Source organism: Canis lupus, chromosome 3 (genome assembly GCF_011100685.1).
Source record: "Canis lupus familiaris isolate Mischka breed German Shepherd chromosome 3, alternate assembly UU_Cfam_GSD_1.0, whole genome shotgun sequence".
In the NCBI taxonomy this organism is placed as follows: domain Eukaryota; kingdom Metazoa; phylum Chordata; class Mammalia; order Carnivora; family Canidae; genus Canis; species Canis lupus.
This window is the reverse complement of record NC_049224.1, coordinates 3,927,975-3,945,079: the sequence shown is the minus strand read 5'-3', so window position 1 is coordinate 3,945,079 and position 17,105 is coordinate 3,927,975. Positions and strand designations below refer to the sequence as shown.

General features: G+C 36.1%; 1 protein-coding gene across 1 annotated transcript in view; it reads right to left on the bottom strand.

Annotated features, from left to right (window-relative positions):
* FBXL17 (F-box and leucine rich repeat protein 17) overlaps nucleotides 1-17,105 on the bottom strand; it is a 496,926-nt gene that overhangs the window by 152,342 nt on the left and 327,479 nt on the right. Inside the window, exon 7 of the mRNA XM_038532171.1 lies at nucleotides 5,789-5,865. Within this exon, the coding sequence (XP_038388099.1) occupies nucleotides 5,789-5,865 (77 nt within the window). The remainder of the gene's footprint in view (nucleotides 1-5,788; nucleotides 5,866-17,105) is intronic.

Here is a 17,105-nt window from a genome sequence, read left to right as displayed (position 1 = left end):
ATGACCTAGGAACTGAGGAAGAAAGTCAACAATTTCTTTGCTGTTAAGCAAAGAAAAGCGTTTAGAAAAAGTTACAATTAAATATCAAATTTTTGTTGAAAAATTATGACCACTACTGAGAAGAAAAAGAAATATATAACATTTGCTTAGTACAACAGTAGGCATATCAATCTAGTAGTGAGGAACTCCAGGAATAAAAATAGAGAATTAGAAGTGAAAAGAAATAAACTTTTAAGATGGACGTATAATATAACAAGGGAAATTTGCAACAATAGAAGATTTAGCAATTTAGTACTATTTTGTTAGAAACAATAAAAGCTATATTTAAATGATAGAATGGAAAGAAAGCATGAATAATCAACAGTAAACAATAAGACATTCTTTTTGACTTGCAAATGTATTTTCTAAAGTTCTTCTCTGTCACTTTACAACTCTCAGAGTTATTCCTGCTGACAAAAGGCCTTGAATTGTACCTGGCAATCTTGAAACAGTTTGAAATACACTTTGAAAATGAAACCTAACTCTGGGAAACGATCAAGGAGTGGTGGAAAGGGAGGTGGGCAGGGGGTTGGGGTGACTGGGTGATGGGCACTGAGGGGGGCACTTGACGGGATGAGCACTGGGTGTTATGCTCTATGTTGGCAAATCGAACTCCAATAAAAAAAAAAAAATACCAAAAAAAAAAAAAAAAAAAGAAAGAAAGAATATGAAACAAAATGTGAAAGGAAAAACCAGGAATTTAATTTTAAACGGAACATCACTTTATGTAATGCAGACCTAATAATATGAAACATAACATAAAAAAAAGAGCAAAATTATTTTTGGCATAAGACTTTCTTCTTGAGTAATTTATCAGTATTGGTTTGATAAGAAAAGACGAAGCCCACTCTGACAACTAGCGTGATCCAGGATGCTTGTTAGGGTTTCCTTTTGTTTCTTGGGCGTGCTTACTTATTTTGATAATGCATCCCGGGATCCCAATTTGAATTAACTAACAGCCGGAGAGATGTGGGGGGCCAAGAAGAGGCAGGGAAGGTACAACCTATAAATCTTGGAATAACGTTAGAAGGTCAGCAAGGCTGAGGTGAGGCATGGGTTACACCACAGCAAAGATTAATGTCAGCGAGCCACTCCCTGCAATTCTTCTTGTCTGGAAGAAGGAGATGAATATTCTTTTTTTTTTTTTAAAGCAGGTTCGCCTTGTCCTCTCAATCCCATCAGAATGAAAGCTCCAGGAATATAGAGACCTGACATGTCTTGCATCTAGAACAGAAGCCAGCACACAGTAGGTGCGGAATCCACCTGCTGACAGAGCTGTTGTGCGGCACACCAGCTGAAATGATGCCCCACTGACGACCATGGCAGCGGTGACCTCCTGGACTTGGGAGACCTTTCGCTCAGGGCAATCCGAAAGTCTCTGCGGCGAGCCTTGAGGTTAGGTTTAAAAGTCCCAAATGAGGCAGAAGAGCGATGGCAAGCGGACTAAGGGGCAACCAAAGACTGCCCTAGAAGAGTAGGTCTGGGCCTGTGGAGTGACAGAGGAGTGGGGGAGCGGCGCAGGGTGAGTCTGTGGGTGGGCAGCAACCTTGCGGGCCCCAAGTATCTATGTCAGTAGTTAAGGGTTTACAGTCTTCTGTAATTAAAGTTTATTTAACAACTTGAGAGGGAAAGCCAAAGATACCCTCTAGAGTATATTTCTAGGGTCTTCAGGGGTGCTGATGTTAAAGGAAATGTGATAACAACCCAGAAAGAAACCTGGGTCCTTTTTACAACTGCTCCCTGACACGGGTAAAACTCACCATGGAGACCCTGGCGGAGGCAAGAGCTTTACCCCCCCCCCCCCCCTTCATTACGCCTCATGCCCTGGGCCACGCAGCCCAACGTGGACTGGCTCTGACCCCCACAGCCTTCAAGGATACATGCTGCTTTCTACGCCTGGTCTTCCTTTCACTCCCAAGGATACAGTTCTCCAGGAGAGAACTTTCGACAGAAAAGTGTTTGAGGGTAAGCAGCAAGGGGGGCTGAAAACTGTTAGCTGACTATTCTAGGAACAAAAAAGCATAAGGGGAGTGAAGAGAAAATTATCCAGACGAAAAGGAGAAAAAGATAAGGAGGACACACCTAAGATAGGGAGGTTGCATCCTTCCCTCTCTTCCCAAGGAACAAGTCAACGAGACAAGTTCATACTGATACAGGCCAAACTTCTAGATCATGAGTCCCACAGACAGAAAAGCCGCCCTTGGAAGAGGCGGCGGAGGAGGCAGAGAGCTGATGCTTCTTCAGAGAAAGATGATGATTTTATTATTTTAAGAACTGACACTTAATGAGTACCCACTACGCCACGGGGCATGACGCAGATGTTTTAAATTCATATTCACTACCTTTTATGGTACATTTTATCATGTGCTTAACAGATGACAAAACTAGGAGGTGAAGTCGCTTGCTCAAGGTCATGAAGAAAAGGGGCAAAGCTGGGTTCTAAGCTAACTCTTAAGTTTGAGTTCTTGCCTACAATACTGCCTACGTAACATATATTAGTTCAGTGATAGAAGAGTGACGATATTAGATTTCTCTTCGGGAGCAATTTCCCAAGACTGTATTTTCCATTTAGCTGTGCCTGAATTATTGATTTGTTTATAATTGCCATCCTTTACCATAAAGATCTATGTTCAATTTGGGGAATAAGAAGGCCTATTAGAATGATAGTTTTCTTCATGACAACTATATCATATATCAATTAAAATGAACATAACTTCATAACAGCCTGGCCAGGTGTTGCTAAGTACTATAAAACCACATTCAACATCTGTGAGAATCTTGACAAAAATTACAAATGATACGCCAGGCAAGCTGCTGTTTCTGAATCGATGCATTCTGCGAAAAAATTGCCAAATCTCCGTATGCTATCCTGAAAGCATGTGCAAACACAGCACCATGGAGGGAGGAGGTGAGGAGAAGACTGACTAGCTCAAATAGAAGTAAAGCAAGAGGGAGCAGAAATATGTTGTCGTCTCTTAAAGGATGGAACTCCCCCAGTATCAGGTGGATATCAAATTCTACGATTTTTAAGTAGTCTCAATAATCTAAAAGTTCTATAGAATATATCTCTGCTTATCCAGTTAAAGAAGAAAACAGGTCTGTTTTTCCACCTTAAAATGTATAATTAACACAGGGCAAGAGATCACAGCCAGCCTCCCCTGGTGGAGCAGTTACCTCCAATAACAGGCTGTTTCTCTGGTTACAATGAATAATCCTTTTTGCTGTCTTTTTTGACAAAAATTATTCATGTGTTATTGGCATGTTACCAGGGAAAAGAGCTGAGCGGAGCTGAGCTGAACTTTCAGTGATTTGTTTTAATTTTATAATCAAATAACAATTATACTCCGATCTCATAAACTACCGATCTTTACCCCTCTCCTCAATTTTGCCCTAACGTTTTGAAAAACAGAATCAATAGATGAACACTGGCTTTCTATGAACCCTTTGAATACCTAAAACCTTTGAAAGATGGAAGAGAGATGAGGTGAGGCAGAGAGAGCTTAAAGCTGAAGTGACTAAGGTACCAGAAAAATCGTGATAAGATTTCTCATCACCATGTCAGGAAGTCCTCTAATGTCTGCTTCTGGCCCTTTCAAATGAACTGGATCAGTTGTTCTCAACTTTGGCTGATGTAGTACCATTTAGGTAGGTTTTACCAAACCACTGCCTGGGTCCCACCTTACAGAAATTCTGATTTAATTAGTTTTGATTAAGACTCAGGCATTAGTATGCTTTAGAAACTCCCCAGGTGACCCTAATGTACAGAGATCCACCAACCTAAGTAATTCAGAAATATAAATAAGTGTAAACCATATTGGCAAGGTTTTAACAATGTTTTTGCCTTACCAGGAGAAGATCCTAAAATTTCTAAACACCAAACACAATAATATCAAAAACCAACAGCAATAAATAATAAGCACTGACAACAGCAACAACAAAAACTACCTCAAAAACCTATGAAAGGAAAGAGGGTAGAAGAATTTTGTATAAAATTTTTTCTCGGTCCCCCTCCTAGGGGAAAGCAACATTTACCGATGCTAATCATTAGACCTGGTGCCAGGTACGTAAGTATGACACCAGGCATGAATTCCCCATTTTACAAATAAGGAAACTGAGCCTCAGAGATGTAGGAACTTCCCTATGCCCAAAGAACGGATAAAGACACAGACTGAACATGATCCCAGATGTATCTCAAGTCCAAAGCTTTTTCTCTTCTCTACATCTTCTGGAACATTTCTTTGCACTTGCTAATATCTTAACAGGTGCTGGGACAGAGTGTAATTTTAGCAACATTTTAGCAACATTTTCCACTGTGGGACCTTGAAGAATTCATTCCAAAGAACTTAATCTGTAGCTCTCCTGGCAATCTGACGATGGCACTGAATAGATAAAGCGGGGAAATATATAAAATAAGTTTGGAGGGACAGATAGAGACGAATGGTAAAGGAACCTGAATGCCAAGGAAAGAGCCTGGAATGAATGAATGTATTAGCTAATTAATAAATCCATGTGTATTGAGTATATGCCCTGGGTTGGGCAGAGAATGCTCTAAGGGCTAGACAACACAGAGGTAGTAAAAGTTTTAGAATTACTGTATCTTAGTGGCGATCTACTATGCCAAACCAGAAAACAAACTATAAGAAAAGGAAAACATCAAAACATTCCTTTTGCATGGTATAAGTAGGAAAAAACCTCAACCACCCAGAAATATTATGAATAAATCCACATAAGGCTCATTTATCATTCTAAAAAATAAACTGAAAAGAAATTAGCATTATTTTAAGCCAAATTTTTAATGTTATTTTTTTATTACAGCTATAGTAGAATTTTTCTAAAGGCTGAATTTAGTAGCTGCCAAAATACAACTCTTCCACCTAGGACAGATGGTCAGTATGACATCCTAGGATTGGAGTCATTTATTAGCATATGTCAGAGTTAACAATAAAGAAACTTAATGAATTATTAGTTGCCCTCGAGGTAGAAAGCATAGTCTCAAATTTAAACAAATTTTTAAAAAATCAGAAAAGGGAAAAGAAAACCAATTCAGTCTCCCATAAAGCCAAATACCTGGTTAAAACTCTATATTTAGAGTAAATACATGAATTAATAAGTAAAAGCTGACCAAAAAAGGAAAGACTAGGTTGTTTTCCTTTTATCACTCCAACAGGATGATTTCATCCTTTCCACTTTTTTTTTTAATAAAACTTGCTTTTCTTCACTTTAAAGCAATATTGAAAATTAAGATAATTTAAAATCTTGCATACAAATGTATATCCCTCACTTCCTACATATCTAAACCTGGAAGTTTCCAATGCTTTAAAAAATGTAAAGCATTAAGTAGTGTGCCATTTGGAATGTCAGCAGGGAATGTATCTGACATGATACATTAAGCAAATTAGCTCAAGTAATAACTTTAGTTATAGTTATAATATCAAATATTAATTGTCCCGATATTTGTGTTCATTGTATAGCTTTTTTAACCATACTGTTTAATCCTACGTGAGTGTGCGTATGCGCACAAAAGTGTGTGATTGCATGTGGTGACAAATGGATAATGTACGCATGTTCATTTTACTCTGGGTCCTAGTCTCAGGATTTCTTAATTTCTTCTGGAATGATCAGAGATAGCACAAATAAAGACAAATAGCCTCTATGAGATAACAGCTCTTGATTTCTCTTAAAAAGTTTTCAAAGATTTTGTAACTTTTTAAATTCTAGAAAAGGATTAGGACAATGACTCTTTACATACCATAATCTGTGATTTTACAGGACACCAAATACAGCTCTTTCAGGTTTTGTCCTTCCTTTGCAATGACCTCCACACACCTAAAACACACACACAAAAAAGTGGTGAGTTACACTAATGCATTTCAAGTTAAATTAGCAAGAGTTTGGCCATGACTATAACAGGAAGAGGTCAGCGTTTGATGAATGCCATAGCTCTCTTCTTTCAACAAACTTCTTTCAAGGTGTTTCAGGAAGAAGTATTATATTCCCTGCTCCAAACTCAAGTGCTCTAATACCTAAGTGGCTTTAATTAAATGCATCTATGACTAGTGTATATTTTAAAACCAAAGTGATGAAAAAGTGGTACTGCTATAAGAGTAACGTCACTTTTAGTAGACTAGTCAACGTAGACTATATAATGACCATGTCACTTATATAATAAAATAAAAAAATCACAAGGAAACTAGAATCTAGATGGTTGGTCATTATAGGTGGACAATAATATTGCTCATGGTTCAGTTATTAAAGACAGAGTTTGATAACACTAAAATACACATTTTTGTATATTTTATTCAATATAAACCAGAAATATTTTTAAAAATCTTACAGTGATTATAGATGAAAGAAAAAATCGGCACACATAAGAACTTTAAGATTTTTTAACTTTAAAATGTTTAATTCTTAATATTTTAAATGAATGGTTGCATAGATACGTAAATATAGATGTAGATATATAAGATTTAAAGTCTTTTCTGGTTTCATTTAAGTTAAAAGGTTTTTGAATGGTGCACTCAGATTTAATGGCCATAGCAGAACATGTAGTATAGAACTGAATGAACTTTAAAAATAATGATTAACAACGCCATTCATTTTGTGGCTCAGTGTCCTATAAGATCAGAAAAACCTGTACAGTCATACTGACACATTGGAATATGCATCCTTCAATGTAGTCGCTGTTTTAATCTTTATAAATAACAGTTAAGTAAAAGGGTAAAAGCAAAAAGAGTCATTAACCTTTTCTAGGAAGTAGAGATCAAGTAATTTGATACCTGTGTGTATAATCCATCAAAAAATTACTGAGTATCCATCTCTGTCTTGCAGATATTTTATTTGCTGTCTGGCTTATTTGTAGGAATCTTCATAAAATGTCAGAAAATTTTATACAATTTTACTTCACATAATTCATTACTGAAGGTTAAATTAGTTATGAAGAAGACATATTTTTTTCCTTTAAAATATTTTTATAGAATATTGTTTTAATGGGATGATAAACATTTCAAAGTTCCTTAGAATAACTGAATAAGCATTCTTTTTTTGGCTATTTTTTAAAAAAGATTTATGACAAAACTGGAGAAGTTTTTCCGTGGCTACAATAGAAAACTTAAAACAGCAGTACAATGCAATTACCATTGATACAACTTATCATGAAGGGGAAATTTTAAACCTAATTCCATGTCATTTACCTTAATGTAATATTTGAATAAACTCATAAGAAAGGAAGGACAAAAGCAGATAAGACATTACAGGCAACAACTATTTTTTATTTATGACTTTAAAAATGATTTTTCACATGCTCAGGATAAAAATAAAGACCCTAGTTGATTACAAAATCCTAAAAAAAAAAAAAAAAAAAAAAAAAAAGGTCTGGCTACTTTGTCATATCAAAGAAACATGTTGCAGTCTTCCTCTAGCCCCACCAGAGGTTGACACATGCAGTATTCTTTAGGACTGCCACAGTCCTTTAGGACTTAAGTAAGTCAGTACAGAAATAATGTTTGTGTCGTTTATTTTGTTCTCACGTTCTTTCCAAATAGTCTGAAATGCCTGATTTTACATTTGATTGTGAAAAAAACTACACAAATGCAATATTCTATCTGCATTCCTACTTCTTGTAGACTACAAGCACACAGGAACATTAAAGACACACAGAGCCCACTACAAAGAGCAAATAACACAAACTGATTTCACTGTAAAAGCCAGATCAAATACTATTTCATAGGCAACAAGAACCAGTATTCATATAAAATAAGATAATCAATCACCAGATGAAAATTCTCTAAAAACTGATGAAACGCCATGAGCATCAGGTTTCCTTCATGTGTGTCAGAGGGAAGTTTTTACGAACAGATATTGTAAGTAAATTTAGCTTATTCAAAAGGCAAGAGCCAAGAGGTAACATATGATTAAGAAATAAGCAGTGAATATCTGTTAGAAAAAAAAGAGAAAAGAAATATAAGAGAAAAGCACTTTGCTTCTACAAAGAATCATCTAGGATTTTTGCTGTTTTTAAAAAGTCCAGTTGCATAAGATTTTCCAAATAGTCTTAATTATCCTGTAATCACAGCCAGTGTGCTACACGTTAACGCACAACACAGAAGTATTCCTTGAATAAAAATTCATGGAGGAAAAAACATTCCTTGGAAGACTTGTAGCAAAAGTTAATTTTTTAAAATGTAAATATCACATCATTCCAAGAACTGATATTTGAAGAGAGAAAGAAACCTCAAGTTCTGTGAATCTGGACTGAAATTCTTAACATAATAAAAATATTACACGAAATTGAATGGTTCAAATAAATAGCTAAAATAGCTATTGTTTTGAGAATTGAAAGTGGAAATGGTTTGTGCTGTCCTGTTACTGTAAATTGATGGAAAGGAAACCTCACACCAATTGGCTAGTGCCTGAAACCTGGTGATTAGTTCAGGTCTACTTTCCAGGCAACCTGCAGAGACCCACATGGTGACTAACCTTTCCTCCTGAAACTCTGAGAGTCCATTATAGTATGTATTTACAGGAAGTACATGAACATCACCTAGTCTATGGACTGCATTTACTCTAAATAATTCTTCCCTGTTTTAAAAGGATCTTGGCTCTAGTCATGACCTTTAGCATATTAACATCAGAGCACTTCCCAGTTCGCAGTATACTAGGTATGCAGGCAACAAAACAAGATGGTAAAGCTTATTGAAACTTTTTAACTATAGGTACTTATGTAAAGGTATTTTTTAAATGGTACCAATAAAATAGAGAAATGTTTGTAAAGTGACAATCTTTAAGAAGGAGAGTGAGAGGGGAGCCTGGGTGGCTCAGTGAGTTAAGTGTCTGACTCTTGATCCTGGCTCAGGTCTTGATCTCACAGTCATGAGTTTGAGACCTGCACTGGGCTCTACGCTGGGTGTGCAGCCTACTTTGAGAAAGAGAAAGAGAAAGAGAAAGAGAAAGAGAAAGAGAACTAGAAAGAGAAAGATGGAAGAGAAACGCACAGAAACCGCACAAAAGAAAAAAGACAGAAGAACCACCCACCCTCTCCCTCCCCCTCCCGACCTCCAGCCCGCACTCCAAGCCCTCCTCCAACCTCCCCTCCACTCCCTCCTTCCTTCCTGCCTCGCTCCTCCTTCCTCACGTCCTTCCTTCCTTCGAATCATCAAAAAGCCTGACACTACCCCTACCGCCCTCCCCCAAGAAAGAGAAAAAGGAAGAGTGAGAGTGAAAGGCCACATGTAAAATCTTTGTTTCTCCATCCTCTCTCCTATTCACAGGTAACGCATAGGAGAATATCCATTAACTTCAATGATAAATTAGACTTTTGTCATGACAAGCCATGAGTCTCTAAACTCAGAATCTAGAATTCATATTTTCCCCACTCTTCACCCTACCTGTTCCCGCCATCCCTAAGGATAAACCTCAGAATATCATATGACTGACATCCTCTATGGGTCAGTACATTCAAAGATTTTTCATTTCATGCATGACAACATAAAGAATTCTAAAACTTGGGAAAAGAACTATATCCTTAGGGAAAGTAACAATCTGTAAGATTCTTAAGGTGAAACTAATAATGGGAAAATGGCACAGTGGAAAACTGCAGAATATCAAATATTCTTAGAATAGTCCGTGAACGTCAAACACAAGCCTACTAAACTATTTTCCCAAATTCTGAGAAATAAAGTGAGATGTATCTTAACAAGAAGGAATAAAAAATAAAAAATCTGGAGAAATCCACTCCATTCTTAACCTCCGCGGAACCACAGAACCACCTACCTCCTTTGAAACCCCATATTCTCATTCTCTATAGCATGAGGGCCTATATGAAGAGTTTCTCCTAATCAAATATCCTAGGTTCAATATATTTTAGTTTATTCTGAATTGCCTCCTCTCAAATTATTTGCTTTCTTTTTATGATTTGACAGGGTTCCAAAGGGGGGTAAAATTGCTGCTGAGAGAGAGAGAGAGAGAGAGAGAGAGTGTGTGCTCATGGGGCCCAGGGGGGAGAGAGAGGGGCTACAGAGGGAATTATTTATTAATTTATTGGCTTATTTATGAGAGGGAGTGGGGAGGGACAGAGGGAGAGGGAGAGACAGAATCTTAAGCAGGCTCTGTGCGCAGTGCAGAGCCTGAGGCAGGCTAAATCTCACAACCCTGAGATAATGGCCTGAGCTGAAATCAAGAGTCGGTCGCTTAACCGACTGAGCCACCCAGGTGCTCTTGAAGAAATTTTTTAAAATCGCAACCACTGTAAATTCTTGAGTAACAGCTGTTGAGTGTGTATGATGTGTGTGTACACATACATATATACATATAAACTCTCCTAGAATCCCAAAAAGCAAGAAAATCTGCTCCAAAGTATCGAAAGCATCCCGAATTATGATTTGTATTAACACAATGTTATGCTCACTTGCTTTTGATAATCTTCTAAAATGCACCTGAAATATCTGATGAAATCTGAAAAGCAACAGAAAGGTTACTTTTGTCAGCTATATAGGAATTTTTTTTAAGACCAGAAGGCATTTACTTAGTTTCAGTAGAGGGAAAATCTGTCTCCTTAGCAATAGATTCCTAATCACCTGATTTATGTGAAGGGTAAAGGTTAATGAATTAAGCTGTGTAAGCTTCAAAACTATCAAAGGAATTCAAAAGATCCTTGAATTATGGAAAACAATGGCCCATTCTACATACATACCAAATTTTTATGTTTTTTGTCTCCTACTCAAAAGCTGGAACATGGCATTAGTGACAATTGAAAAGAACTAATGAGGAAATATGACTACATTGCTTGCGAGAGGAGTGTCCTAGGAGACCTTGTTACTGTTTGTGATGTGCTTCAAACCCAAAAGAAGCTAATTGGAGCTGCCAGACACTGGTTTGCAAATCTCACTTTAAAGGACAGGCTCAATCACCTTAGAGGTGTGGAAAGAAATGTCCCCATTAGAGATGCATTAGTATGGGCTTGGTGAATTTCTAAATAAACTTTAGGATGTTCTTTCCTAAGTCACTTTTATATTTGAATAATAGATATATCTTCAAGCAGAGGGAAAATGCAATAAGACAAAAACAACCCCACAGATTTAGAACAAAAACTATGAAAAGGGCTGCAAAGTAATTGGCAAATAAGTACAACGGGGACCTAGATACATTCAAGACTGAATAAACATGTAGATCAAACCTTAAAACTCCTGAAATGCAAACACACTGTAAAAGTGATCTATCGGGGGGTTTAAGGAATAGAACTTCATTTTCATCATTTCTTGAAACTAAACAAGCGAATAAGCCACCCTATGTTATACAGCTTATAAATGGATAAAAGCATAAGAAGCTGCAAGTCACAGACACATACAAATGAAAAAAGAATAAAAAGGATTTACACGATCTAAAGAGAGCAACAAGGGAGCAAACTTAGTCCAATGCTGTGCCACGAGCGCTCATCCTGACTTCAGGTCATTTAAGTGATAGCAGAGGTCACCAAAACACAATTTGGCATCATATAGAAAGAATAATGATATTTGATTGATTTTTCTAAATCCTCAAATTGAGTTTTACTGAAGAATAATCCGATCCCAGTGTAGCAAATGAATTGGCATGATTTACAGGTATATCCTGCTTTTAGAAGATGTCCTATATAAAAACTTTCTATCTACACAAAAAAAGATATTTATAGGTAAACATGTGCAAGACGAATCAATTTAATAATCTATTAATAATGGTACATTTCCCCTTATTACAGGTGATTATAATTTCATCTATAAGCATTATGTTTATAGTTATTTTTTTAGTAATATGACACCTTAACCTCACAGAAAGAATATGTAGTAGTTATTGCTGTCTTTAGCTTAAACAACTGCCCATAATGACAAATGAAAGACAAAAGGCATCAAAATGATATGCTGTGTGCTCTTTGTATTTTATGATACACTTTCTTGTAAACATTCTTCTATTCTATCCCATTAACAACACAGTACCAGATATATACACAAGTCAATTTTTCACAGAAAAAAATATTCTCATAGAAGAGATGTTCACTGCAAGAGAGATTTAAAAAAAAAAAAAAAGGTTGACTTGTGGTGAAAATGCTAAAGCATTTGCTCAAAGCATGTTCTTAATATACCACTGGGGCAAAGACTAGCAGTGACATGCAAAATGTCACCAGCGCCACCAGTTAACAACAGTTATCTTGGGACACTCATTAAGTTCTCACTTATCAAATGTTATTCTCCAGAAAGCCAATATCTGATTAGTGAATCTAAGATTAATTTAGGCATTTGCTACTTAAAAACAGTGGGGAACTGATACCCATTTTGTCACACAGAGATAGTGAAAGTTTACAAAATGAGAATAGTATTTTTTTTTTCCTAAATGAGACTTAACTACAATAAGTGGCCTATAAATTGAAATGTTACAGAAACTTAAGTTCTACAGGTTTGCACCTTTGCCAACAGAGGTGTCACATCTTTGAGGAAGGCAGAGCAGATGCTGTCATTGCTGATTCGTTGTGGACCACCCTTCCCCTAAGTGTCTCTAACATCAGGTAGGGTTCCCAACTGGAGGGTAAGTAGAAGTCAGCCCTGAAAAACGGAGTAATACAACAGCAAAATAATATTTTCCGATATATTTAGGAAGGACCACTACAAACCAGCTCTTACAGAAATACTTTTGTTTCTTCATTTAGTAATACATGTTTTAATTTCATTCAAATGTTTCATATAGTATTTTAATCATGTTTTTCAGATAGAATGAAGCCCGCACTATTTTAAAAATGCACATCTTCTTTAAGCTACTAGAAACAATATGGTTAAAGCCCCTTCCAAAGTCGGGGGGTGGGGGTGGGGGATTAAACTTGTGATAAACTTGGCTTTGGCTTTAATATTTCAGATATATTTATCCCAAAGTGTTGCTTTTAATTTTAGCCATGGTTCCATACTCTTACCACAACTACACTCAATCATTACATGATGATTTGAGCTCACTTCTTCTAAGCATTCCTCAAAATATGCAAGAGGCAGAAAAAGACTCTAAGCTTTTATTTATGTAATTCAACCATGTTTTATTGAGTGCAACTCTGTGTTAGAAATACTAAAAGATATAATCGGAAAGCCGCATTATTATAAAATGATGAACATAACACTTATAACCTTGATAGATCATCTACTATTTATCTTTGTTATTGTTGATAATAATATTCCCACCTCGGGGCAGAAAAACGTATCACTAAAAATAATTATATTTCAGGACTAAAGGAAATGCTAGAAAAGAAAGGGGGAGGGAAATATAAAGACAAGACTTCCTAATTCAGCAGTTTATTCATTTTTCAACGGGGAAAAATATAGTTACTTTCAACAAAATAGGAAAAGTTAAGTCTCTTCCTCCTTCCTTTAAGCTTTTTGGGGTTCCATCAATTTATGACCAATAACTGGGAGAATCCAGGCACTGCACAATGTTGATACAGTTAAGACCGGTGCTATCTTTATGGGTTCTCGGCATATTTTAAGATAGAGGACAAAAGAGAAGGTTTTATTATCCTACATCTTACAAAAATTTATTGTGTAGAAGCAGAAGCCCAGGCTCTTTAAAAAAAACTGAGGAATATAAAAACATATAAAACTATGGTCCAGTTTAGTGAATTATAATTCATCAGAGGCCACTCTTTTTCTGTAAAAAAAAAAAAAAAAAAAAAAAGTGAGGCAAGATTTTGGCAAGCTCCAAACCAAGGCCCACCACCACCATCAATGATAAATAACAACTTCAGTGGTAAAGCTATAAATATTTCAAGGAGATTATTAGGCTTGCAAACACTAAAATGAAATTCAGGTGGATTATTAAACGTAAAATTGTTAATAATCTCTCTGCCCATTTCTGCCCCATTTACCCTAACTGCTATTGATAAGAAAGTCTCAATTCAAGAGACAGCATATACTTTACGCTCACCTTTGATTTTAAAATGGGTAAGACTGAACACTAAATTATTTTAATGGAATATAAAAGCACCCAGGAGATGAGATTTGAGGCATCGTTCAGGAAAGAGTTAAATACTTCCTTACCAGAAGACGCCACAAGTCGGCTTTGTAGTGACTAATTGCCTCTTTAACCTCTGTACTCTGGGAGCTGGCCTGTGCTTCAATACCAGTTTTGTGATAGAGCCAAAGACTAATGTTCAACATAGACCTCCCATGACCTGTGTAGCCAAGGAGTTAACTCAGACAAGATGCTGACAAAAGGTTTCCTTCTCACTTGGGAAGGCACACAATATCTTTTTGGATAAGCCAAATTCTCAGAAGACTATAAAACACAGTAGGTAAAGACAATTTATAAAAGTCGAAAGAATGGTTTCACTTTGGCTAACAAGGATTCTAAACATCCAAATGTACTATTCAAAATTTTGTTTGAGAAATGGTTTTGGTGATAAGGAAAGAAATAAATTATTTTAAAATGCAATGAAGAGGGCACCTAATTTGATATCTTTGAAAGCTTATAATTAGATAGCAAGGAAAAGAGGTCAACATTCTCCATTCCAAATGTTTTCCATACACTGCAAGCACTCATCCTCAGGTAGCCTGTACTTTGTCATTAATTTTTAAACTTAGAAAATTTCTGAACCGATCAAAAGTCAATAGGAGAATTTTTACCGGTGATTTTTGGTAATCGTCACATAAAACGAATTCTGCAATTGAGAGAAAAGCATGTGCTTCTTGCTAGTTTCTATAAAAGAAGGGATGAGGAAGGAGTTCTAGATTAGGGAGCTGGGAAAAGGGAGGTGTGAGAACAAAGTAACCCACATAATTCATTCACAAAGAGGAAAAAAGAAAGACCACATGGGCTTGAGAGGGCAGGGGACATTACATAAATTTGACTCTACTAATATTTAGCTAGGTTGAACTCTGAACCCACTAAGGCCTAAGTATCATCACTGCTGAATTCATAAAACATATTTCCAAAGCTCTGAAACTGCCATTGCTTTATTCTTATTTTCTCCCATAGCATTACATATCATTCACGTCAGAGGTAAAGTAATCTTTGCTCTAACATTTACAGGAAAGAGAGGAAGAAGGTCATGTTTGGTTGTTTTGGTTCCTTGAATTTACACAGAGATTACTTTTTCACTTAAAAGGAAATAAGAATTACACTTCTTTTTCAAAAAAAGAAAAAAAAAGCAGTCCACATATTTCTACACATGACAATAAGGGGCATCAACCAAAAATTAACTTGTGAAAAGTATGCAGTTTACATTTTGTAAATCCCAACACAAGGAGGATGGCTAGTTTCAGTTAATTTTTATCTATTTGAAGGATAGAGAAACAAAGCCCTCCAAATTTTCTTCTTAAACAACATTTAAGTAAATACAACAGAATGAAATTTAGAAATTCCAGGGAAAGACTATTGAAACTTCCTTATTAGTTTTTCTGGTACCAGGCCAATTCAATGACTCCTAATATAAAGCCCATTTGCCTATAAAATATACTTCTAGAGGATTCTCTCTTTATCCATCAATGAAAAGACTCTCATCTCATCAACCATTTAATTTATATTCAAAAGAGTATGTATGCATGTATGTGTATATATATATATATATGTGAATATAATTTCTTAACAAATACATTTTCCCTTACCAATACTGTCATTAAGTCAACAAAAATGTAATTGTTATAAATGTACTTAGTGAAGGAATTTTAGCAGCCTAGCTCTCGAAATACTATAATCACTAAAATCCAGGTTGCTTTGCTGGGACTGATCATCAGTCGATTTCCTGTGAAGGGAAAAAATTGCATCTCTTTGATCCTGGGGAGGCTGGTGGAAAGCCAATGAAACCAGTGCCTAAGACGGATGGAAGCCATGGAGGGAAGCCTTACCCAGTTTCCCCTTGTGGAAAGTTGCAAAAGCATGAAGAGGGAGGAAGGATCATTTCACCATTTGCTTCAGACAGTGGGTACCTTGCAGGCAACATCACGTCTGACAGCCAGCAACACTCCCAAACCCAGGGCTCAGCTTTCTGTTATTTTAAATGATAGATCAAAATGGACAGCACATCCCTGGCATATTTCTCAGTGTTCTACTGTCCATTGTAGTTACGGTTCTGTCTGCGTAAGGAACAAATCATGGAGCAAAATGGACAAACAGTATTTAGATTCCTGCTCTACACACACACACACACACACACACACACACACACACAACTACTTCTCTCAAGTAGCCATTCTGCTATTCTGAAGAAAAAGCAAGACTGAGAATTGAGAAGAGAGTTTATTTCTTTTAAAAGTCATTAGTGGAATAAAGAGGCACGAGCAATGCCAGGTGTTTAAAAGGGATGTCAGATAAATGTGCTTAGAATCAATCACTCAGTTTTGTGCTTCCACGGGTCCTGAGAGTATCATGAGTGCTGCCCTGGTAATGATAGAATTTTATTTTAAAAAAATAGAGGATAAATCCCTTTTTGTGATCTTTTACTGAAACGTAAATACATAGTCATCTGACACAGAACACACTTAGGCCATCTGGCAAGATTTGGGGCTTTGGGGAAAATAATGGCAATTCAATGCCATCTCATAGTTTTAAAAAGGTGAAATATAAAGTCAGAAAATGTGATATAAACTCAGGGATGAAAAAAAATAAAATAAACTCAGGGATGTACTAGTTGGATTAGTGGCTTGACTTAAGGTTGCGGAAAGAATATTATAAAGAGGAAAAAGAAGAAAACAATACACACAATACATAACAATACAACAAATATGTAACATACTATATATTATATATATACAATAATTCTTGTTACATATATATGCAATAACTCCTGTTACAAACATATATGTAATAATGAATATGTAACAATACATTCATATAATTCATCACTAGTAAAGGACCTGAATTTATTTTATGTTTACATATATTCAGCCTTATTTCACTAGAAATGCGTACAAAACTATGAAAGATATATTGAAGGGAAGAAAGGTCAGAAATATGGATAGTAAAATAGTAAGTCAGGGATATATTCACCCTGAAGGGAGCAACATAATTCACTCCTGAAAAGCCTCTACAAGTGGGTTATGATTTTGGAAAGCTTTCTCTTTTTTTTA